The sequence below is a fragment of the Neolamprologus brichardi genome, chromosome 7 (genome assembly GCF_056152115.1).
Source record: "Neolamprologus brichardi isolate AB-2024 chromosome 7, ASM5615211v1, whole genome shotgun sequence".
Classification (NCBI taxonomy): domain Eukaryota; kingdom Metazoa; phylum Chordata; class Actinopteri; order Cichliformes; family Cichlidae; genus Neolamprologus; species Neolamprologus brichardi.
In genome coordinates, this window is record NC_142110.1 from 5,812,616 (window position 1) to 5,839,154 (window position 26,539).

The window sequence follows — 26,539 nt, forward strand, 5'->3', positions numbered from 1 at the left end:
GTTAGCAAGGTTGTTTCGTTTTTTTCACACTGTGGACTGTGGTTATTTATATGTCTTGGTTCATTGGACCTGTACAGCAGATTGTAGTAGAGTTGAGTGAACAGTGACTAATGGCTGCTGCAGGGCTGAATCATATTGTCAGGGAATGAAACATATTGTTGTTGAGAGGTTCACTTTAAACACTTCACTTGGCTGTTGGAGGTCTCCGTACAATGCAATCAGAGGCAACTGCAACTAGAAAACATCCGCAGACTTAAGTATATTCAAATAGATGGACAGGCACACATAAAACAGATCAAATCAAACATGTAGTCATCTTGGATAACGCGCTTTCATCTGCCACATCTTTCCCTTCGTTTTTTGTGGTCCACTCTTTCTCTCTTGCTGAACCTCGTGTCATAGTGACAATAACAGTGCAACACTGAATTAAAAGCAGTAAAAGGGGAAGAAGTAGGAATGCTTTCTCTGTGTGCACGCAGTTCAAAGACCAGCTGGAATGATGGGTTTTCTCACATGTTGGCCTTCCTGTTGCCATGAAGTGTGGAAGTTCATCCTAGGTGGCAGTTTTAATGGATGTCATCCACAGTCATCTACACCACCTGGCTATCAACTCCTGGAGGTGATGACTCATGCTATTAGTGAGCGGGTGTATTTGTGTATAATATGATTAAGCTTATTAAAATTTGAAAATAGAGGGTGTTGATATTCTCTTTCTTCTTCTTTCAAAGCACTTTTTAGTTCCTCATTAAAATAGATCCAAGTAAGGATTTGTGTAAGCATATCATCAAATGAATTATAGTACCACCACTAAAACCAATTTTTAGATTTCTGGTGACATGCTTGTTTGTTTGGAACACAATATAAATAATATTTGATCATCATTTGACAGCTACTCTTTTATTTGTGAAGAACAATAGAAAACATTTGACAGCTCCAGTTTCTTTAATATGTCCCCACGTCCATTTTTGGCCTTACAGAAAGAAGGTTCTGCTGTTTAGGCTGTTGTAACTTTATTGCAGTTTATTGTTTGATAACAGCATTTTGGTTATTTTGTAAGTGATTTAAGTGTTAGTCACATGTTTAGTGAGAGCTGTTAATTATAGATTTAATTTTCTGCTAAAGGGGAGCATTTAACGGGTATTTTTATTAGAAAACTGCGTTTCCCAGAATCCTTTGTGGTAGACGAAAGTTACTCTGGGTTTTAGCTAGCAAAGAAAGTTTCGGGAAGCCATTATATGTTGCTCTGATGTCGAGAAGTTTATTTGTTGTACACAGTATTGGGAAGGTTACTTTTAAAATGTATTCCATCACAGATTACAGAATACATGCCCCAAAATGTATTCTGTAACGTATTCCGTTACGTTACTCAATGAGAGTAATGTATTCTGAATACTTTGGATTACTTAATATATTATCATGCTGTTTACAACTACATGAATGTACTATTGCTGTGATTTATTACTGTTACTGAAGGTCCGCGGCTCCGAACCGTAGTAAAGGGACCTCTGGCTAATACGGTGGGTTCGTGTTGGGCTCGTAGCTGAAAACTAGCTTTACTTTGTTGTCTGGGTCAACTTTGCTAGCAGAGACAGAGAGAGGCGTTGAAAGGCTGCTCCAACGGAACTTATTGTTTTTGGAGGAAAACACGAACACGGTGTACAGTCGAGTCTTAATAGCTTACTTACAACTGGGCTCGTCAGGCACTCTTCTTGGCTGCAGTGGTTATTATTATATTTACATGCTTCCAGCAGTTTTTGCTCGATGACAGCTCATACTTTTCCTTTTTCTCCCTCCCTCGCTCACAGACACATAACGGGTATGGCAGTCCATTCTCCCTGCAGCACGGACTACACTGCCTATGATGCTACATTCTTTAGAGCTATACCGGTAGCATTCTGCCTATTAGCTTAGAACAACAATAACAAAAAGGCCTCTCTCACCCAGGAAACACGCAGAGAGAGCGCGCGTCACCCTGTAACCATGGCAACCGTAACGCTGCCACCTGGAACAACAGAACGTAGCTGTCAAACAAACACAAACAGTCCTGACCCGCCACAATATGAAACAGGAAAGTACCGCTGTGTAATCCATTTATTTCAACAAAGTAACTGTATTCTAAATACCACCTTTTTAAACGGTAACTGTAACGGAATACAGTTACTCATATTTTGTATTTTAAATACGTAACGGCGGTACATGTATTCTGTTACTCCCCAACACTGGTTGTACATTCCCCTTTTTGACGCCTTATATAAAGACTATCGTTTCTACAATTGATGTCCGATCCATTTTTTTGGCTAAGTGGATTCGCCACAACATAGGCTCTTTCTGTGTCAAGTTTGCATGTTCTTGCAGAGTCTTTGTGGATTTTCCGCGGGTTCTCTTGTTTTCTGCCTGTGATGGTGATCCATCCAGGGTGTTTTCCTCCTCCTGGTATACACTCGGGGAGTTTCAACACCAGAATATGAGTCAGCAGTGAGTCTATGAGTCTACTGCGTTTAATCAAATGACACTAAACACAGAACATATTTTGTTGTTACATTTCTGTGCATTTACAAATCAAACTTTAAAAACATAAAATCAAAGTAAGAAGCACAAAAAACATTTTTTTTTCTGATGCCAGCAGAATATGTTGTTTTGACTTTTAATCGAATAACAGTGTCAATTTGAGATAATTTTTTTATCTGTCTCCGCCTCTGCTGTGAATTGATAGTTTGGCAGTGCCTGCTAGGTGCTGTCACAACAGCTTGATGAGTGACAGTGAAGTAGTCAGATAAGGAACTCGGATAACCCTGTCAACACTATCTTGTCTCTCTGAAACAGCTAACAGAGCCTCAGGCTGCACACACAACACCAGGGCGTGATTGACATTTACTAAAATTCTATAAGTTGAACCATCCGAGCTGGGCTGCTGCTCTGCTCGATTTTAGAACAGATTTTGGCTCTCAAATTGGAATGTGATTGGCAGTTAGTTGAAGATTAGAAGTAATATGATGGGTATAACCATGGATGATCGAGATCAGCCATCTGACAATGTTTCATGATAACCAAGAAAACTTTGCCCTCAGTGTTAAAAAGACCAAGTAGCTGATTTCAGTGCTTAAATTGTGGATTTCAAGCAGACAAGGAGAGAGCATGACCCCATTTACATTAACAGAACCTCAGATGACCATCACAGAGGATCCCAAACGGTCCACATGCACACCAATAATATGATGAGGAAGGCTCAACAACCCCTGTACAACCTCTGGCACCTGGAGAAATTTAGCGTGAGCTCCAGCATTCTCAGTTCCATTGAAAGCATCCTGCTGTGCTGCTGTATCATCTGGTACAAAAACTGCACCGTAGAGGAATGCAACGCTCTTCGGAGGTGATTTTCCTGCCCTCCAGGAGATACACAAGCTTTGATGCACTGCCCAAACCCAATGGATCATAAAAAATACTCGCCACCCTAACTGAAACCTGTTCATGACCTGTAAGAACTCCCTGCCTGGAAAACACTATAAATGAATCTTTAGTCACATGAGTTTATTATCCTATTTTCAGACATGTACTTGCATTTGCATTTGCATTTGCACATATACAAAACATGGTGCCTTATTGTGTTCCTTTTTATTGGGAGCTGCTATTGTGCTGCTAGTCTGGCTCATCCATTTCTTTGCTTTTGTAAATCTGTATGTGGCAGTATTGCTGAATCGGAATATCATTTTTAATTGCTGAAAAAAATCTTGCCAGCGCTACAAGTTATTATTGCTTTGATTTTTTTTTTTTCATTGAATTCGAATTTTGCTTTTCAGTTAGTTTATTAGTTTCCAGAGTAGATTTGCATATTTGGGGTATTTCAGGGTATTTCTTTGAAAAAGTTCAGTTTTTATTAGTTTCAGGGACAAAATTTAAGAAGGTCAGAACAGGTATTGCAATACAAATACAACAGTTTGAAGAGGTAGTTGTGCGCTGAAAATGTTGTTTGGTTGGAAATGTGGTTTTGATGTGAAAAAAAGTTTCACTTAATTTTTGGTGCATTTAGTTTTTGCTTTTTGTGATTTGTATTTTTATTTAATTTTGTTAAAGTATTTACATTTTTTCAGTTTGGAATTTTTCAGTTAAAGTAAAAGTTCCATTGCAAAAATTTAATCAAACACTGTGTCACAGTCTGTGTGGGAGTGAGAAAGAGGAGCCAAATGCAGATACTGGAGAAACAAACTATGGTTTAAACAAAAGGCGAGCCGTTTATTTGGCTGAAAACCCTGAAAACCTAAACTGAGTAATAACTAATAAACTATGAAAACTGTGATGAGAGACATGGACGTGGAACTAAACAGCTACATGCGACTATGGAACTATGAAATAAACTGAACATGAACGTGATCAGTAAGAAGAACTCTGAGACATGGCGTGGCTAGACATGAAACCAAACAAACGACCTGACAAAGACTGAATGAAAAAACACAGATTAAACACACATAAGGGTAATGAGGAAAGTGGAAACACGTGGGGAGACACGGCTAACACAAACGAACATTATGATGCACAGGGGAAGAGTATAACTAAGCACACTGAACATAGGCTGTATCCCAATTCAGGGTCTGCAGGCTTAAAGTACGCAGCCTCAACGACCCTCAAGGGCCGCGTACTTAAAGACCGCTAAGGCCGGAAGTGCGAGGCTTGTGAAATGGGACGGTCTAGCCTCCGTTGCGCTGCCCAGGTTGCCTAGCAACCATGATACTAACAGCTGGAAACGTTTCATACAGCTTTGTTTGACAGAAATGAAGGAGAAACTCTTTTGTTCATTTGTTTGTTTGTTTCTACATGAGCTTTGATCATTCTCTGTAAGATTAAGGTCAGCTATTGAACGGCGTATATTTTAAAGTAAAGGCTGTAAAACCAAGTTAGTACAAACGTCACTAATGTCACATAACTTTGCCGACATGTGGCCAACAGTAATGTTTTAATGTTCTTTGTTATTAAACATTCGCACATAAATAAGTGACATCATATTCAGTACTTAGTTTACTAAGTTACTCTTCGGGCGCCCCTCATCTGCCGTTTTTTTCTGGAAAAATTATCCACACCCACCACCACGCTATGCATTCTGGGATATATTGGGCCACGAAGTCTACACCGCCACGTCCTTAAAATTCAGGGAAATGAAGGACGCATTTGAGGGCCGCATTTCGAGCAGCCTTCGAATTGGGACAGCCTTCGTCGCGTCGCTGTGACGTAATCGGCCTTAAAATGTGGCCTTTAAGGCTGCAGACCCTGAATTGGGATACAGCCATAGAAACACAATACTTTCAAAATAAAACAGGAAACATGGAGAGACATGAACTGGGACACGCAAGCTTGACACAAGAGACAGAGGAGAGAGACACAAGGGGAACATAGAAAAAACATAAACCAGACTAAAACTTAACAAAGACAAACTAATAATAATAATAATAGAACTTAAAGTTATGAAATAACTAAAACAACTCAACTCTACCCTTAACTTAAGAACAGCACATGATTTTAACATAATATTAACATAAGAAATCAACAATAAAAAATAGCAGAAAATGCTGGGTCACAGAACCAGCCCCTGGCACACTGACTGTTTCCTTAACTTTTAGTGTGAACCTTCTGTTGAATGCAGAATGCTGAGAATCGTTTCCTTCGGTCTGTAATGCCGCGAATCAGAAATGGTTGTTTCTGAACTTTGGCAGTGATGTGATGAGAAGCAAAGGTCGAAAATGATTCTAAGGTTGTCTGTGATACCACATTTGGCATTTAGAAGGAGCAGTATTCAATTCATAAGCTCCAAATGCCATTCACACTCAAATCTTCCAAAGACACATGGGTGTGTTCTTCAGTTTGTGTGAGTACACATGTGACATGTGATGGATTTTTTGTTTTTACTTCTTCTTTACCACCTTTTTTCTTCTTCCTTTGCATTTTTTTTTACTTCTATTTCAATAGTTTTGTTTTGTTTTGTTTATATGCGTGACTTGGTAAAGAACCTCAAGGACTGATAGTAACTGGGAGGAGAGAGTCCACTGCACCTTTTGCAGCAACACTGAGTGAAACCTAGTGGAGAATGACCAGTTATTTCTCCGTGGGATCTCTCAGTATCTATAATTGAATCATTTAAGCACTGCTGGCTATTAGCTGGTGAAGAGACTTTAGTACTTTGAGAGAGGAAAGTGTAGAGGTTTTTGCACGTGACATCATAGGAATACAGATTTAGCACGCACACGAGCTGAGCATTGCATCTTCTGGCTTTCATGATATGCTCTGAAAGACTTTTTTCAGGCGTGGTTTTGATCCATTTTTGCCCATCGAGGGACGTATTACTGAAAATCAATAAAAGAATGTTATGAGCGATTACCATTTTCCTGTGAAGCATTTTTAACCTGATGGGAATGGTATTATCCAGGATGGCTGAAGCTGAGTTCCTGAATGGTTTGATAAGTATAAAAAAGATTTGAATGATATGCTCTGATCTTCATGGTCACCAGATTTCAGCCAAATTGAACCTTTGTTCAATTTCAATTTCATATTAGGAAGTACGGCAGCAATCAAAACTATAAATTGCTGCTATATCACTCCAAAATCGCTGCCTCGTTAAGACACTCTGTGTTGATTCCAATTGGGATCTCTCAGTATTTTTGTTTTATTTTTTTTATGTAAGTGACCTCTGTCAGACTGCTGAACACTTCATAGACACCTCACCTCCACTACTGGAACTTCAACGTTATGCACTCCAGACTGTACATTAATGCCACTGTTTTGCACATGTCCAACTGCCAACCTCTGTATATTTTTATATATTTTATTTTATTGCTTACTCTATTTAATTTGTAAAATATGTATACACACACACACACGTAGAAAAACATATTTAGTATACTCATCCAGTGATGCATATACTATTATATATTGTACATATATTTATTAGTCTCAGATTTAGCCATTCTTATATTTTGCTTGTTTTATGTTATTGTATGTTTGCACAACTCTGTTGCTTGTGAAGCTCGCACACAAGAATTTCACTCGCATGTACTGTACCAGTGTACCTGCACATGTGATGTGACAATAAAAGTGATTTGATTTGATTTGATTTGTTTCCTTGTGTGCACACATGGCCCTGGTTGCACGTGAGGACCTTCTAACCTCTTCCTGCTAATATTAATTGGCTGATACCCTGTAACAGTTGAACTAGAATGAAGCTGTTTGCCAGCAAACTGCCGTGACTTCTCTGTCCTGCTTTCCTCCCTCGGGCCTTTACTCCACCATCTGTTTCTATGAGTGACGGGAGCCTGCTGAGGCGCAAATCTATGCTTGAGAGAGTTCAAGTGTGCAGTGGCTTAGGTTTGATCAGAGTGAATTTCGGGTGTTGGTGTACTTTGAGCTGTGTAAAACTGCAGAAACTAACATCTGATTGGCAGTAATGAGTGCGACCGACAGTCATGTTGATGAAGGGTGAGGTTAGTCTAACTTTACATACTGAGCAGCCAGCAAAGTGATATGTAAGCTGTTTGGAAATTGACTCGCGGAATATCCGGGATCTTTCAGCATGTGATAAGAAGAGATCAGTATTTAGAAAAGAAGTCTGACACATCATTAGCACATTCGTTTTTTTAAATATATATATTTTTTTGTTTTGCTATGAAATCCTGTTAATAAACTGAATCCAACTGTGCTTAAAGGTGTCAGCTCTATATAGAGTGCTTGTCAGATGGTTTCTACACTGGAAACTAAAAACTTGACACTTTTAACAGGTTAACAGTTGGCCAGGTGTGTCAAGGCGAGGCAGGAATCGGTGTTTGATCTTCTTGCACTCTTTTTTTGAGTATGTGAAACTCTGTGAAAGTCGTTCATGAATATTAAAACAGATGAGAAATATCTGGCATTTATTAGACATAAAGAGAACACTCAGTTGGGTTCAGGCAATGTGTGTCAGTTTAAAGACCTCGACGGTTTTGATGAGATCCAAGTCAGTGTGGCCGGGACACTAGATCACAGCATCTCTGAAACAGCCAGGCTGCTGCACTGCTCAACAAATGGTAGATTTTTTTTAAAGTAGTTTTTTTTTAATGTGTGGATTAAAGCATGTTTGGTGTATTAACCCTTTAAAGCCGGTCGGAGCGGGCACGCTCTGTTTTGCATAACTATTTTTAAATCCCGGTAGCGCTGCAACCACGTGAGCTAGCGCAATAATTTTTTTTGCATATGAAACCGGAGGAGTTGTACTTACATCTTATGCCATCAGCTTGTCCTCGGTCACAGTTTCCTTCCACATATAGCTTTGCAAAAACTGCATAAAAAGCGCTTGCAGCAACAAAAACATAATATTCCAGAAACACGCTTTGCCGATCCGATCAGCTGTTCATAACACTTCCTACATTGGAATAGACGTCAGCGCGAACTATCGCATGTCCGCCATGACCTGCCCGAAACCGGAAGTGACGTCATTTCGCAGAAATGTAGTTTTTTACCGTCCGGGCCTCAATGAGCCTGTACTGGTGTTTTTAAAAGTTATCTTTGACTTTATGACTTTCTGTGTCGTTTCTGGGATGCTTAGGACTCATATTGCACTGCTGGAAATAGTTTATTTTGATGCATATGCTGTTATTTTGCAAATTTGCATTATAATATTTATTTTCGTTTTTCCTGCAGTATATAAAAATTGGTGTATTTCAAAAATAAAACTATGAAGACACTCAAAATAAATTTCCTGTGGTGGGAAAATATTTTGTGCAACTTTTTTGTATTCACAGTTTTGAGGGATAAGCCTCTTAAATTTCTCTAACTAGACATATATGTTAAAAAAACAAAAACGATTTTCAATTTTTTTTTAGTTTATTCCACTTTTTTGCAATTTATGTAATTACTATGCACTTAATGCATACATATTATTAAAATCTAGGCTGTAAGGGTTGTATTGATGTATAGCAACTTGAAATGCTCCCAAAAATGGCTCCACAGCATGTAAAAATATAATATAAGCTCTGGCGGACTTGGTTCTATGGTAGGTCTTAAAGGGTTAATGAGTGTTTATGGCACTAAAATAGTGGGTACTGTGACTTTACAAAAAAAAGGCATAAAATATCACACGAATTATCCGTGTATATCTTTTAGCTGCAGATACATTTTCAGTCACTTGTACATGTTCTTTAGATTTACCTTGATGCAGTGTAATAATTGTAGTTGCACTTCACTGTGATCAAAAGAGCATCTGCTTTAGCGCAGCACAAATACACCCACCGAGTGTAGTTTTTTTTTGTTCTTCACATGGACGAGGGGGGAGGAAGGCACTGGAGAAAGTAACGCTATAATGTTGTATTAGATAATTACATATGGGGGAATTGGATGTGGTAGATAAAGGAAAAGGAGACTCTGTGAGAAGAGCCAGAAAGAAGTGACGGACACGAAAAAGCGAGGGAGCGAGAGATGGGGAAAGAGGATGGGGATGAAGGAGAACGGAGAGGGGCAGAGCGAAGGGAGGGGATGGAAGAAAGAGGATTTATTGAGGCTGCAGGGAAGAGCAGCGTGATAGCTCTCTGATGGATTAGAGGAATGTATGAGAAATGGAACGAAGAGGGGAGAAAGCGCAAGGGGAGAAAAGTGAAGTTTGTGGGCCTCCTCGGGGCAGCTCTAAACACTGGTATCATTAATGTAGTTTAAAGAAGTGTACTCACCGAGAAGGGTCTTTTTTTTAAAGGCCACCTGTGGGTATTAGAGAGGGAGGAATCGGGCAAGGGAGAGAGATGGGGACGGGGTGACAGTCAGATAGCGTAATGAGAAATTGAGTTAGAAAAAGAGAAGCGATATTGAAAAAGTCGAATCAGGAAATTGCTGTGGCCATTGGCAGATTGGAGAGTGTGTCGTGATTTCACAATAGGAGAAGAAGGACGGGTATTAACCAGGGGAGGACAGTATACTGCCTTTATTTCACTTCACTTCTGCTCACTGCAAACCACATCAGTAATTCTGAGTGTGTGTTTGTCAGTCTGCTGGAGTGAGAGTATTTCTTTGGTCCAACACTTTTCTGGACGATTCTGTGAGAGGATTTTCTGTACGTTTCATGGCAAATAAATATTTTATACTTTAAAGGTAGCAGATACCCGGCAGGCACTCGTGATATTCTCTGTATTTATCTTCAACAGTCTGTTCTTCTGTTATCCAGCCAAGTCAAGTTTCTTTGTCTCGCTATCCATTCAGCCCAATGAAGGGAAACTGGAAACAAAGACTCCAATTAGTCAGGCAATTAGACTGCTGTTTTGTGTCCTCTACTCATCCTCTGAGTCACACACTAATAGTTATTATTTCCTCTTAAATCTCTCATTTGCCCTTCACTTGTTCTTTAATGTTTTTTTCCCCTTTTCTTTTCTGGCAGGACGTGATCAGTGATCAGTGGTATTCACTGTAATGTATTTTTTTCCTTCAAGAAAGAAATTATTTATAATTCCCTGTGTTTTTTTTTTTTCTTTCAGTTCATTTGCTATTTATCGCTTCTCCTTCATCTTTCTTTCCGTCTGTGTCTTTGTCACTTCATCTCCTTCGTCCGGAGCCTGCCTCATCATCCATCACGATTGGTGTGCTCAGTCCTCCTACACTGTTCCTCTATGCTCTTTTGTTTGTCTTTCTCATTCTCCATCTTTTGCTGCGTTCTTTCAGTTTTATAAAACACTTTGAAGTATCTCAAATTCTCTCCATCATAATTTGTCATATTCATTCTTGATTCAAATCTTTTTCCGGTTCTTTATTTCCCCCCCCAAAAAAAATCTTCATATTTTTCACACCAGACTGAAAACAGAAACAAGGCAAAGACACAAATTTATGTAAAGTTTTAAAACAGGAAATAGCTATAAGCCGAAAAGTGCCAACAGTTATTCTCTCATGGGTAAACAAATATATGAACAGTGGAACAAAATTACACAAATCAAACGTGAAATGGCCTACAAAATGACTGTGAAGTTATAAAGGGAATAGATAAACAAAAGACAGAAAAGTACGTGAATAAAACTTAATGTTCCGCTCTCTTCATATTTTTCCATTATTTGCTTCTCTGTGTGATACGTTTTTTTTCTTTGTCTTACTTTGCCTTTGTTTCAGTTATAGTTTTATCTGCTGTCTCTCTGTGCGTTTGGTTTTTCTGGCTTCTTTTAACTAGTAAGGTAAGCAAACCTGTGCCGGACAAGTGTGCCGTGAACAGTGTTGGGAAGGTTACTTTTAAAATGTATTCCATTATTATTACAACTTATTGTTTCAGAGGAAAACACGAACACAGTGTTTCTCGCCATACCAATAGCAACTAGATTCTTAAATCTTAATATAAAATGAGTAACAGTAGGTGGACATTAGGTAAGTGTTAATAGCTTACTTACAACTGGGCTCGTCAGGCTCTCTTCTTGGCTGCAGTGGTTATTATTATATTTACATGCTTCCAGCTCCCGTTTTTGCTCGATGACAGCTCGTACTTTTCCTTTTTCTCCCTCCCTCGCTCACAGACACATAACGTGTATGGCAGTCCATTCTCCCTGCAGCACGGACTACACTGCCTATGACGCTACATTCTTTAGAGCTATACCTGTAGCATTCTGCCTATTAGCTTAGCACAACAACAAAAAGGCCTCTCTCACCCAGGAAACACGCAGAGAGAGAGCGTCACCCTGTAACCATGGCAACCGTAACGCTGCTGCTTGGAACAACAGAACGTAGCTGTCAAACAAAACCCAAACAGTCCTGACCCGCGACAGTATGAAACAGGAAAGTACCGCCGTGTAATCCATTTATTTCAACAAAGTAACTGTATTCTAAATACCACCTTTTTAAACGGTAACTGTAACGGAATACAGTTACTCATATTTTGTATTTTAAATACGTAACGGCAGTACATGTATTCCGTTACTCCCCAACACTGGCCGTAAATAGGCTTGCATCTGTAAGAGTGGAGCTAAAGGAAAGAGATGTCAAACGTTGACAGGCAGTAGTATGTTGTATTCAGCTTTTATTTCAATGTGATTGTCCTTCATATCTTTAATCAATGTAACACAGAAATATTGTGGCGGCAGGCTGCATCCTCTCAGCTCTCATATTAAATTATCCCCCATATCGAGTCAGATTATAGGCTTAAGTAGACAATCTAATGAAGGTTCAGGAAATAGGATCATATTCTCTAAAATGATCTCAAGTTGTTTGGGCACGGATGTGAAGTGGATATGCTAAAAGTCAAAAAAAATTGATTAGTAAGCCAGGTTGGTCAGGGGGAAAAAAAGATGGCATGTGTTAACCGAAAATGAAATTTGGTAGAATTAGGACAGCGAGATTAGTTTCTCTAATAAATTCCCCTTTTTAAAACTGGTGTCTGATTGTAATAGTTTCATGTGATATCCTTCACTGTTTATTGCCTACTGGTCTCAAGTCTCAATTACTCAATCCTGCTGCATATCTAACATTAACCATGATGGGTTTTTTCACTGTGTTTTTACAGCGCTGAGTTGAATATAAGATTTGTCTTTGGATTTTAATCGCAGCTCAGCGTAAATTACGGGGTTATGAATGGGGTGATGTTTGAATCGTTTGGGAGAGGCCAAGCAGGCTTCCAAAAGCTGAAAGTGGCACTTACTTTTCTGAGTGCCATTTTAGCAGCTGCACAGAGAGATATTCCCTATTCATGAGAGAGTGACCTTAGCACACTGTCACTGCTCCCGTGCACCTGCAATGATTTATTGGTTACAGAAAGCTGGGCAGCCGGATGATGCAGCGGCGTTTATGCATGGGGAGGGGGGGGGAACACGTGACCATCCTCCTTCAGCTTTTGTCCTTTTCTTTCAACTCGGTCAACAACATCAGAAATGAAAACACACACACAGTCTAACTGTTAAGGGGTGTTTTAAATGGTAAAATATATGCTCAATTTCACCTAAATTCAACCAAGACATGTTGTTTCAATTATAGCTCTACAGTAGGGCAACGTTTAGATCAAAATTAAACATATGTGTATCAGTTCTTGTCCAGATACCTGGACAAGAACTGATACACTGATGAGACTTTGGATACTGTGCATCAAATTCTTGCCTTCTGATGTTGTGCTGGAGCCAGTCTTCCAGTTTGGGGGTGGTCACAGCTCCTAATGCTGCTGTTACCACTGGGACCACTTTAGTCTGCAGGGTCTTGGTCAGTGGTTGTTGATCATGCATAATTATGATTAAGGAACTGACCTCCCAGCCCATTGTTCCTTCAGTGGGCCCCAAGAGCCACCTCCACAGGACAAGACTCAGCTGTCCATCTGCATCTTAAGGATAAAGGTCACTCTTTCGAGGATGCCAATGTTCACATTTTGGACAGAGAGGACAGATGGTTTGAAAGAGGAGTGAAAGAAGCCATCTATGTCCACTGTGAGCGACCATCTTTGAACAGAGGCGGTGGTTTACGACACCAACTCTCTGCCATCTATAATCCAGTTTTGAGTTCCCTTCCCAGACGCCTTAACGCCCACTCACATCCTGGGCCATCTGACCTCAGGAATTCGCATGATAAGGTGGGGCCAGGTTTCACAATGAACTCACCCGAAACTCTGGCTAATTGGGACCCACACCCAGTTTCACACCTTGGCTCAGGCGATTAGAGGATCATCAGGGGGTCCTTTTGTCCCTCTGTGGGGGGATACTCCCACCAGGTTTATATCTGGGACTCTCCACCATTTGACCTTAGAACTGAAGAAGCTTCTCGGATGAGAGGTGAAACGTCTTCAAGCAACTTAAAGAAGTCCAGACGCTTTTCTTTGCAAGCTCCTTTGACTTCAGTGGGCTGGTTTCAGTCATTATGCAAATGTACTGTTTATAAGATTGAAACCTGCAGTCAGCTGAGACTGAAGAAGTCACTTGGATGAGTGACGAAACGTTTCTCCCACAAAACGTCCAGATGAACAGAATCAACTTTTTGGAGATTTAGTCTGCAGAGATCTATCACAAGTATAGGCCTCTGGTCTGGTTGGTTGAGCAGCATGTCCATAGGATCTTAACCCTGTTCTTCTCAACCACTTCTGTCAGTGTCTCCCATGGACGCTTTAGGACTTTTAGTTCATATGAGGCACAGATATTCCTGTACACTGTCCCAGCTTGCATCTTACACCCTGCTACAATGTGTTGGATAATCTCCGGGGTACCTTTGCACAATCTGCAACCTTGGTTCTGTCGGCTATGGCTACTGAAGCCTCCATGGATCTGATCCTTCGTTTGTTCTTCTACTCGCATGATCACATACTCTGTGCTGTCCATTAGGCAGGCTTCCTCTAGCGAGTGGTAGGATTTCTTTATGTCAGTCACTTCCTCTGTCTGTCATTGGTACACCCCATGCAGTTTGGTTGTCCACAAAGCCATTCCTCTTCCTGTTCTGTCTTCAGCTGCTTGAGACACTCTTGGAGCAGCTCATCTCAGGGGACTATCTTCGTGATGTATTTATGGATGCATCCATATTTCATCCTGAATAGTGGCTCTGACACTCACTAATCCTCGCTCTCCCTCTTTCCATTGTTCATAGAGCCTCAGGGTGTTGGACTTTAGGTGGAGATCTCGGTGCATTGTGAGGAGTATTCGTGTCTTTATGTCAGTGGCATCTGTCTCCTCCTGTGACCATTTTCTTATTCTTATTCTTATTTTTGTATTTCAGTTGTGTATCTGCTGACCAGTGGGTCATGTGTATTGATGGCTTGGATCTTATTCCAGCCATTCAGCTGGCTTCTAAGAACCTGTCTTACCTCCTCGGAGGTATCTGTGCATCCTTATCATGATTCCTCTTGGGTATAGTGTCAAGGATCACATATAACACAATTATTTCTGTTTGCTTGCTTTTCCCTTATATTTTTTTAAAATCACATCCGTCCTGCTTTTGTCAGGCTATTTTCAATTCAAAACAAATACTTCATCAAAGAAAATCAGTTTGTATTTGTGTTAGGAGACAAACGGGAGACAGAAGAAAAGGAAGGGAAAACATCAAAGAAAATAGTCACAGGAAACAGAAACAAAGAAAGATCTGAGCAAATCAGACGACACAAAAATGGTGGAGATGACTGCAGATAACGCCAGAAATCATAGGAGGAAATACTTATCACAGTCCACGCATGGATACATATGCATGATGACACTCATGTACATGTGTGTTTTGAGGGGTAATGGTGTGTTCAGCAGTGTTTTGGTGTCTCCCACGCAGTAACAGTTGGAGGCCTGTTATCCATGAAGTGTTTTTAAAACTGAAATATTGCATCGTCACATTGTAAGAAAAAATATACCCAGTAAAACTTTAAATCAGTCCTCTACTTAGCCTAGCCAGGAGTTTCAGAGAAATACTGGAGCCTGCATAAGAGCAAAATATTAATTAATGCACAGCATCGATCGTGATTAATTCAGGAAATGAGGATTTTTATATTGTGGCTTACTGCCATTTTTTTTTTTTTGCCTTCTTGCCTGTAGGACAGCATAAATCCACTTTTTATCAAATGAAATATTCTCAGATTTAAAGATTTGGTTGACCTCAGAACTGTGCAAACAATGTACAAAGCAGCAAATAAATCTTTGCCCCACAACATTCAGAACTTGTTCCAAATAAGACCAAATACTCATGACCTGAGAGGAATCCTTATGTTCAGCAAGCCAGTAGTAAGGACAAATGTAAAATATCAGAGCATTACAGTCAGAGGAGTTAGTGTGTGGAACACCTGTACAGATGAAATCAAGACAAGTACATCAATACAAAAATTCACACGATTGTTCAAAAAAAATAAATTGCACGAATATAGGAAATCTTCCTCTCAGTGACTGAGTTGTCTCATTGTGTGTTTATTAAGGTGTTTGTCACATAGATATAAAACAAGCTCAGAGATTAAGCGGGTGTCATAGACAGGGTGATTAGTTTATGTAAAAATGTAGTTTGTTGTTGTTCTGGTTTACGTGCTGAAAATGGTTTTTATTTGTGTATGTTCAATGTGTTAGACTTGTACATAGTTAACCATGTGTGATCAAATAATGTTGAATCCTGGATATGGATTTGTAAGCAATGAAATTTGAAATAAGGGGGTAGGAACAAGAAAAGTGTAAACTTCATCCTACTCTTTTTCGAGCACACGCATTCTGTAGACATAGATATATACATGAAAACTTGATGATTTTTAAGTTTTGGGGTTTTTTGGGGGGGGGGGGGGGGTTCTGTTGTTATTTCAATTATATTTGCATATTCGAAATAAAATTATATCTATCTATCTATCATCTATCTATCATCATCTATCTATCTATCATCTATCTATCTATCATCTATCTATCTATCATTCTATCTATCATCTATCTATCTATCATCTATCTATCTATCATCTATCTATCATCTATCTATCATCTATCTATCTATCATCTATCTATCTATCATCTATCTATTTATCATCTATCTATCATCTATCTTTCTATCTATCATCTATCTATCTATCTATCATCTATCTATCATTCATCTATCATTCTATCTATCATCTATCTATCATCTATCTATCTATCATCTATCTATCTATCTATCATCTATCTATCATTCATCTATCATTCTATCTATCATCTATCTATCATCTATCTATCATCTATCTTTCTATCTATCATCTATCTATCTATCTATCATCTATCTATCATTCATCTATCATTCTATCTATCATCTATCTATCATCTATCTTTCTATCTATCATCTATCTATCTATCATCTATCTATCATCTATCTATCTATCTATCATCTACAGTGGGGCAAAAAAGTATTTAGTCAGCCACCGATTGTGCAAGTTCCCCCACTTAAAATGATGACAGAGGTCAGTAATTTGCACCAGAGGTACACTTCAACTGTGAGAGACAGAATGTGAAAAAAAAATCCATGAATTCACATGGTAGGATTTGTAAAGAATTTATTCGTAAATCAGGGTGGAAAATAAGTATTTGGTCAATAACAAAAATACAACTCAATACTTTGTAACATAACCTTTGTTGGCAATAACAGAGGTCAAACGTTTACTATAGGTCTTTACCAGGTTTGCACACACAGTAGCTGGTATTTTGGCCCATTCCTCCATGCAGATCTTCTCAAGAGCAGTGATGTTTTGGGGCTGTCGCCGAGCAACACGGACTTTCAACTCCCGCCACAGATTTTCTATGGGGTTGAGGTCTGGAGACTGGCTAGGCCACTTCAGGACTTTCAAATGCTTCTTACGGAGCCACTCCTTTGTTGCCCGGGCGGTGTGTTTTCGATCATTGTCATGTTGGAAGACCCAGCCTCGTTTCATCTTCAAAGTTCTCACTGATGGAAGGAGGTTTTGGCTCAAAATCTCACGATACTTGGCCCCATTCATTCTGTCCTTAACACGGATCAGTCGTCCTGTCCCCTTGGCAGAAAAACAGCCCCATAGCATGATGTTTCCACCCCCATGCTTCACAGTAGGTATGGTGTTCTTGGGATGCAACTCAGTATTCTTCTTCCTCCAAACACGACGAGTTGAGTTTATACCAAAAAGTTCTACTTTGGTTTCATCTGACCACATGACATTCTCCCAATCCTCTGCTGTATCATCCATGTGCTCTCTGGCAAACTTCAGACGGGCCTGGACATGCACTGGCTTCAGCAGCGGAACACGTCTGGCACTGCGGGATTTGATTCCCTGCCGTTGTAGTGTGTTACTGATGGTGACCTTTGTTACTTTGGTCCAAGCTCTCTGCAGGTCATTCACCAGGTCCCCCCGTGTGGTTCTGGGATCTTTGCTCACCGTTCTCATGATCATTTTGACCCCACGGGATGAGATCTTGCGTGGAGCCCCAGATCGAGGGAGATTATCAGTGGTCTTGTATGTCTTCCATTTTCTGATGATTGCTCCCACAGTTGATTTTTTTTACACCAAGCTGCTTGCCTATTGTAGATTCACTCTTCCCAGTCTGGTGCAGGTCTACAATTCTTTTCCTGGTGTCCTTCGAAAGCTCTTTGGTCTTGGCCATGGCGGAGTTTGGAGTCTGACTGGTTGAGGCTGTGGACAGGTGTCTTTTATACAGATGATGAGGTCAAACAGGTGCCATTCATACAGGTAACGAGTGGGGGACAGAAAAGCTTCTTACAGAAGACGTTACAGGTCTGTGAGAGCCAGGGATTTTCCTTGTTTGAGGTGACCAAATACTTATTTTCCACCCTGATTTACGAATAAATTCTTTACAAATCCTACCATGTGAATTCATGGATTTTTTTTTTTCCACATTCTGTCTCTCACAGTTGAAGTGTACCTCTGGTGCAAATTACTGACCTCTGTCATCATTTTAAGTGGGGGAACTTTCACAATCGGTGGCTGACTAAATACTTTTTTGCCCCACTGTATCTATCTATCTATCTATCATCTATCTATCTATCATCTATCTATCTATTATCTATCTATCTATCATCTATCTATCTATCATCTATCTATCTATCATCTATCTATCATCTATCTTTCTATCTATCTATCATTCTATCTATCATCTATCTATCTATCATCTATCTATCATCTATCTATCTATCATCTATCTATCTATCATCTATCTATCTATCTATCATCTATCTATCTATCATCTATCTATCATCTATCTATCTTTCTATCTATCTATCTATCATCTATCTATCTATCATCTATCTATCATCTATCTATCTATCATCTATCTATCATCTATCTATCTATCATCTATCTATCTATCATCTATCTATCTATCTTAGATTAACCCTACACACACACACATATATATATATATATATATATATATATATATATATATATATATATATATATATATATATACACACACACACACACACACACACACACACACACACACATATATGGTAATGTTCAATATCTAATAATAATAATTGCTCTTTCCTTGTTTCCCCTCTAGTCTGATCTCATCCAGACGATACTACTTTGAGATTCTCCACAAGCAGGATGACAAGGGCTCGGATCACGTAGAGGTTGGGGTAAGTGTACCTACCCCACTTCTGTGGTTTTGCCTCTCTGAGTACATCTTTTTCCTCACAATTATTTCGACTTCAGCAGTCTGAGTGTCTGTGTATGAAAATTGCTTCGGCTGTCTGGTGAAAACCTTGCCCTTTGACAGGAAAATTTCCATATAGTTTTAACTTGTACCCTGCGTTTAACAGTGTCAGAGTAGTGACTGAATAGATAAAGAATGAAAGGAAACGTTTGAAGGCGAAAGCTAACCTTCACCTCCTTTACTGTGTATTACTTTGCATTTCTTAGTCTTTCAGTGTATTCATCTGTCCACTTTAACTACAACTTTATCCAACACATGCCCAGCTTGTTGGTGCACTGGCTTTTCCTAAAAGGCTCACTTAAAATCTCTCTAACTGTTCTCTTTCCAGTCCTCCATCTGTCATCACTCTTCAGCTTTTTCTTTCTTTGCATCTTTACACTGTGCTTCTTTCACTTTGATTCTGCTCTGCACCATTTCTCACTCACTGGTTTTTCGCACCTCAGGCGAAGCGAAGAGATGAGTGAGGCTTAATTTCGAGATGAAGTTTCAAACGAGAGCCCGTACGCCTCGTGTGAGCTTGTACTTTGAGTAGGAAGGCGGATGATAAAAAGAGATCACTGCTGTGTGCGTATGGAATGAATCTTTTAATAAGCCTCAGGTTATCTTCATCACGGTGACCATTATAAGAGGAAGAACAGCAGCTGTACTCTTGGAGTTGAACTCTTCTTAAATAGAAGTTGTTTTTTTTTTTACCCTCAAGGTTAACAATTTGTTTTATGTTTTTTGCGCTTCTTTCTTTCTGTAGCCTCTGGTTGCTTTCCTCTAAATCAATTTTGTTACTTTCTGCATGATTGTATACTTTACTGTCCTGTCATATTTTTAGTTTCTATTTAAAGAAAAAAGGTAATCACTTCCCATTTTGCTAATCATTACCACATTTGCTAGCAATGGCGAACACTAGTACACCAATGTTACCGAATGGTGCTCATAAAGTACAGTATCGTACTCTGATCTCTCCTTTTTTCAGTCTACTGGCAATATTTTCCCTGAGTTTCACACAAGCAGTTTGTTAAGTTATGATGTTTCGGGTCATTGATGTGAGTGTGTTATGAATATGCTGCCACTGAGTTGACAGTGAGAATAGTGGAGTATATTTGAGTTAAATCTGCAGAAATACAGTGTTGTCCATTTTATTAGGCTACTGACTGCTACTCGTAAATTGAAGAAACGTGTGCCTCTGCAAAGGGATCCATCAGTGTATAGTGTTATGTATGCATTGTGAAGATATTTTAAGCTTGCTCATTCTTCTAATGTGTTTAGTCCTATTATTCCGCCGTTTAGGACAAGCATGGTGCTGCTTTAAATTAGCTGAGTAATTAATTGCTATTTCCAGGCATCAGGCGGGGGTGTTGTTTAGATAGCATGAGTTGCATCTCCTCACTGTGCTGTCATTTTGTGTCAGACGATGGTGGCATGCAGGCCGCCGTGCCATTGCTGCCAGGGGTTCTAACTTAAATTGGGTATCGCCTGATGCAGAACTGTTTCTCCACTTGGCTTTAATTTGATTTTCACAGTCGGTTTTTTTTCCACCTGTGGCCAAACTTATGTGAACTGTAAATATACCGCACTAATCCACTGCTTTAAAGAAAATGGGAAATGTAAAACAAAAAGTGGACTGTTAAACACTTTAATGGACCTTTATTTATGCCTGCAACAGTTAGCCAACCCTCGCAGAGCACCAAATAATCCCTAGAGGGAGGACTGTCATTGCCGCCCAGCGACTGCAGGAATCAACAATATGTTACCCTCATACCTGGCGTAGATCAAAAAGTTGAGGTAACTCCAGCAGCAGACAGACTCTAGCACAAGATTAAAAAGAGAATACCCTATCCAAGCAACTATATCATAGCTATTTGCAAGGAGCTATAAAGAAAATCCTATTAGTTTCTCACAGAGTGTTCTCTAGGGCATTACACATTTTTTACTTTTTTTTGTTTTATATGAAATGTTAATTACACCATCTTCAAAACATGTATAGTATATGATTTAAAGCTAATCTGCTGAATTTTGTGGCTATGTCTAGTTGTGGTTACCTCTAGCAGCATACAAACGACAACAGAGACAAGGTTATTTCTTTCTTGATTTCATGTATTAGAAGAGATTAAGTAATTACTTGGAGATCAGTCTACTGCAAAGTGGAAGAAGGGGAACAAAATGGTAATAGAATTAGGTATTAGATGGTAGATGTAGATGATGTAAAATGAAAGTAAAATGAAAGATGAGGAGAAATAAATTTGACCTGAAATATGAAGAAAAAGTAAGAAGAATGTATAAACGGTATGTGCTAAAAGCCCTTATCTGAACTATTTCTATACTTTATGGCAGCGGTCCCCAACCCCCGGGCCTCGGACCGGTACCGGTCCGTGAGTCGTTTGGTACCAGGCCGCGAGAGATGAGGGTCAGGTGTGAAATGTATCGTTTTCAGGGTTTTTATCTGTTTTCAGTGTTATTTTGTTATCGTTTTTATCGTTTACTCGGTTTTCCTGGGTCTTTTCACATGTGTTATGAATAAATCTTCTTTTTTCGGTACCGGTACTAGTTTTATTTTGTTGTATTTATCCACGACACCTTAAAGGCCGGTCCGTGAAAATATTGTTGGGCATAAACCGGTCCGTGGCGCAAAAAAGGTTGGGGACCGCTGCTTTATGGTATTCTTTCTTAACAGACTTTGCCAGTCATCCACATACAGGTAGACTGTATCTACTAATGAATCAAGGCCACATGGAAATCCATCTCTCTCTCTTTCCATTTCCTGTTCTTTCTTTTTCTGCCTGTTAGCCAAACATCCCATGAGGCCGTCAATGTGGGTTTCTACTAGTAGAAACAATTTAATGAAGCACGTAAAAGTTCTGCAGGAGCTCAAGATTGTGTGGAGGAATGTATGTGTAGTTGTGTGTATGCGTGGTGTGCCGGGTACACTGTCTTAGGAAAGCCCCTGTGTGTGATTTAACAGTGGAATACATTTCACACCTTGACAAAAATAGCAGATTTACCGTGACCATCCTAGAACAGCATAAGCCCAGGACTCACATAAATCCACTGGAACCCAGGCGCTCATTTGTTAAACAACAGATAGTGTGGATTCACAGCTCTATGTTCTGTGGGAAGCGGCGATTGTATGGCCAAAGGTGGACTCGTTGCTCTGGGGAATTTATTTCTCTAGTAGCGATTCCTCTGAAGAAATGAGGTGGAGTAAATAGTGAATAATACACAAGCACAATCTGAACGTTCTGTTTTGGTTGGAAAATAAGAGAGAAAATCCTTGTTTTGCCTGCGTTGGCATCCTTCCATTTCATTGTGGGTACGATTTAGGGAAAATAGCTGCAGGGAGGTGGAACATAAACAGCATTAGAGACAGGAAGAGACAGGTTCAGAATTCACTATTCGTTCCTCAAGGGGGTGGAAACAACTTTGTGTTTAGGAAGAGCAGGACAATATCTCAAGCGACTGTTAACTAGTTAGAGTAAGTAGACACATTACCAACCCACATTTCAAGTGACTATTTCCTCTGCAGTCTGTGCGTACCTGCCTCTGTGTTTTCCTTCAGATAAATGTTTTTTAAAGTGATGGATTTTTTTTAAATGGAACGTGCGATATGACAGATGATTTAGTGAGCAGCAGTTTCATTAACTTTCCTAATTACCATCTGGATCTTTGTCAGTAAAACACAGAACCTTTCCACTCGCCTAATGGAAAACATCTATTGCTAGCACTGTGACAGAATGAAGGAAAGCTTTGGTCATTAAATGCAATAATTGAGAGAAAGAGTCGCAGGGAAAGGAAGAGAAGAAAGTCACGCCTTAATTAGCAATGGCAAGTTTATGTTCAGGCTGGGGTGAGGCATTTCAATGCAGGAATTTAGTGCCCACCAGTTAACACACACGCCCATGTCTGCACACGCCCGTCAACCCAAACTCTGCACATTCTGCATTTATTCAGAGGCACAACCATCACACAAGCACATGCAGGCCTCTCAATGTCTGGCTTATGACTTCTCTTCGCCATATAAATCTGCAGTTCAAGCAAACTGTTGCTGCATGTGTCTTTTCTGACAATTTCTTATTGGAGTTTGGTTTGCAGCTTTCACTCCTTTTTACCATTTCAAATACATTTTAAAGCTTTTTCTTACATCCTTTTTGTCCCATGTGTATATTTACATTTCTCTTTTTAAATAGGACATTTATTTTGAGATTCTGGATGTATATCAAATTAATTTCTTGTTTTGTGTTTTTCCAGCAAATTTAGTTTACAAATTCGGTACTCTATAATTGTTATTTGCCTCATTGTGCAAGCCACCATATTGCAATCAGAACACAATTCCTTGTACAAAGACTTCGCTTGCAGAATTTTGAACACAGTAACAAATCAGGTCAATTTCTAGCAAACCAGTTAAAAATAAAGAAAGAAAAAACAACTATATGTGCTACTAAAGATTTATCGGGGAACACAATATATGACCCTGGAAGAATAAACAACATTTTTAGGGATTTCTATGAAACTTTATATTCACCACAAATAAACCCGTCTAAAAATGAAATTGATGTGTTTCTTGACAACGTAAGTCTTCCAAAATTACTAGACAGTCAAGCAATGGCACTGGATTTGCCACTGACACCAGGTGAACTCCAGGAAGCCCTGATGAGTATGCCCAATAATAAGGCTCCAGGTCCAGACGGCTTTCCTGCAGAATTCTACAAAGAATTCTGGACAATTTTGGCACCAGTATTCCATGGAATGTTGCAGGAAATCGAGAAAAATGGCAGACTACCACCAAATATGAATTCTGCCAACATTAGTCTCCTGCTAAAACCAGGAAACGACCCTTTATTTCCCTCAAGTTATCGTCCAATATCCCTTATAAATGTAGACCTTAAAATAATCTGCAAAGCTCTCTCAAAGAGATTAGAGAAAATAACCCCCCTCTTAATTCATCCTGACCAAACTGGTTTCACAAAAGGTCGGCACTCCTCAACAAACACTCGTAAATTACTTAATTTAATGGATGTATATCAAATTAATTTCTTGTTTTGTGTTTTTCCAGCAAATTTAGTTTACAAATTCGGTACTCTATAATTGTTATTTGCCTCATTGTGCAAGCCACCATATTGCAATCAGAACACATTTCAGCTTTTGGCATCTTCACTCCAAGACATCATTTAGTGCATATGAATTTATGGAAAAATTGAGAACATCAATATAATATTTACCACACTGACAGTCTTTAATTGCTTGGGATCATAACACTCCCATGGTATTTGTCTTATTCTCAAGAGGACAGTATGAATTCTTGTAAGTACAACTTAAATGATTGCAGGGTGATTCTTGCTCCTTACGAGGATTAAAATTGCACGATGTACATTCCTCTGTGGGAATCGTTTATCTTTCTCATGATTGGGAAAATCAAACTGTATGACCAATTATTATTCTCACTGTCAGTCTCATTACTAAAACCTCTGGACAGTCACTTACATGGGGTAAGCTCAGTGGGAATTAAAGCTGTTAGCAGAGCTAATCTTCGTATCTCTTTTCCCGTCTCGTATGTTGACTTTCATCTTGCCATCACGCAGATTCCATCAGACACATCCCAAAGAGCACCATCCCACACAAGACACACAGTTTCAACATTAAAAAAGCTAATATGTAGGAAAAAGAACCCCCCTCCCTATGAAGAGTGGCTAAAGACAATGGCTAAGTTGGCGTCTTACGAAAAAGTGACTTATGGTTTATTAGACAAATTGCATCAATATGATTGTATTTGGTCCCACTTTACAAGCTGGCTTTCTGTAACTTGAAGAACAGAGGAGTAATGACAGAGTGGTGGTGTGGGGATTGGTGTGCGAAGAAAGGATAGGATAACTTCCCTTTGTTTTGGTTTTTGTTTTGTTTTGTTGTTGTTTTTTGTTGTTGTTGTTTTGTTTGTTTGTTTTTTAAACTATTTATTTATGTAGTTATCCTTAATTTCCGTTATTGAAGTTTAAAATGAAATAAATAAAAATTGTTGATGATAAAAAAAAGCTAACATGTAGCGCTTTGTCACCCACATTCATGTTTAATTTCATTAGCTTATGCTACCTTTATACTCGCTTACCAACTGCTTCTCTGTCCCTCTACGTCTTGTGAAAACACTGTTTTATGTGGGAAAGTCAACAAACTGTATCTTTAGAATTTTTGTCCTTTATCAAAAGATGAAGGAAGAAATCTCTGTATGTGTTTGTTCTTTGCTTTTCTTGACAACCATCAACCTAGTCAATTTTACACTTGCAAGGACATTAAGTTTGTGGGCATTAGAGTGAAGAATTCACACATTTTGGGTAAAAGTTGTCTTTTTATTACAGCTCCAGTCTGTGGTGGGAGGGGCTTACACACAGTGAAATGGAGAGTAAAGGAGACAGAGTAATGGAGCCATAATTGACAACAAGACATAGATTTTCACACTGAGCTGAAATTATTAAACTATTAATAATTTGTGTGGGGTGTGAACCCCTCATTTTTAGCTGGTTGTTGATAAAGTGTCACATTCGGCTGTGTAGAAAATGGAGACAGAGGACCCGAACGCAGGACTCGCAGATAGACCGAGAAAGTGCACAGTGTTTATTATAAGACTGGATGAACTTAACATGAATGACTGAACTAGACAGGAGACAATGATGAGGGCTGAGAGAAACTGAGGGCTTAAATAGACTGGATAATGGGGATGACTGGAAACAGGTGAGAACACAGCTGGGATAAATTTAACTAATGAAACAGAGGAAGTAGAACTAAAGCTAATGTACACAGACAGATGACTGACACACACTATGTCCACACGTACACGGGTATTTTTGAAAATGGAGACTTTCCGTTTTCGTTTTAAAAAATAATCCCATCCACACGCAGGGGCGATTCTAGGATCAGAGCTTTGGGGGTGCTGAGCACCCAGAGAGCTGCCCAGCCAGGCAAGATAAACCTGTCTCTGACAGTCCCTGCATCCTTAAATGTTGTCCCGAGTTCTCTCTGACTGTCACTTTGGTGCATTTAAACCCCTGTTCCTCCCTGTCCTCATCTCCGTTATCAGTCATCATAATTTTACCCTCTCTGTGCAAGTCTGCAAATTTCTTTATTAAATCATAAGATTCTTAAATTCATCAAGTCCCTCTGTGCCTGGGTCCTCGTCACAAAACATGACATCACTGTTTTGTACATTTTAACACAATTTAATCCCACATTTGTGAAAGAAGTCTGTAACAAAACCATCAAATCTGATCAAGGTTATTTAAATGCTGCAAAAGAAGAATGAATTGGAATAGAAAAAATACATATCCTAACCTTAATTACTGGGGGAGAATAATGAATGATGCTCATAGTGAGTAAAAAGTAAACTGAGTGCATTTTTTGGACAGAGATTCACTTTTAATGTGTATGTATAATATAATACAGATACATAAAAAATACTCCCAAAACAATAAATTTCGCTTTCATGCTTTCATAGTGGTACT

General features: G+C 39.3%; 1 protein-coding gene across 1 annotated transcript in view; it reads left to right on the top strand.

Moving 5' to 3' along the window:
- b4galnt4a (beta-1,4-N-acetyl-galactosaminyltransferase 4a) overlaps positions 1-26,539 on the top strand; it is a 178,464-nt gene that overhangs the window by 130,180 nt on the left and 21,745 nt on the right. The window contains exon 8 of the mRNA XM_087842937.1: positions 18,909-18,987. Within this exon, the coding sequence (XP_087699063.1) occupies positions 18,909-18,987 (79 nt within the window). The remainder of the gene's footprint in view (positions 1-18,908; positions 18,988-26,539) is intronic.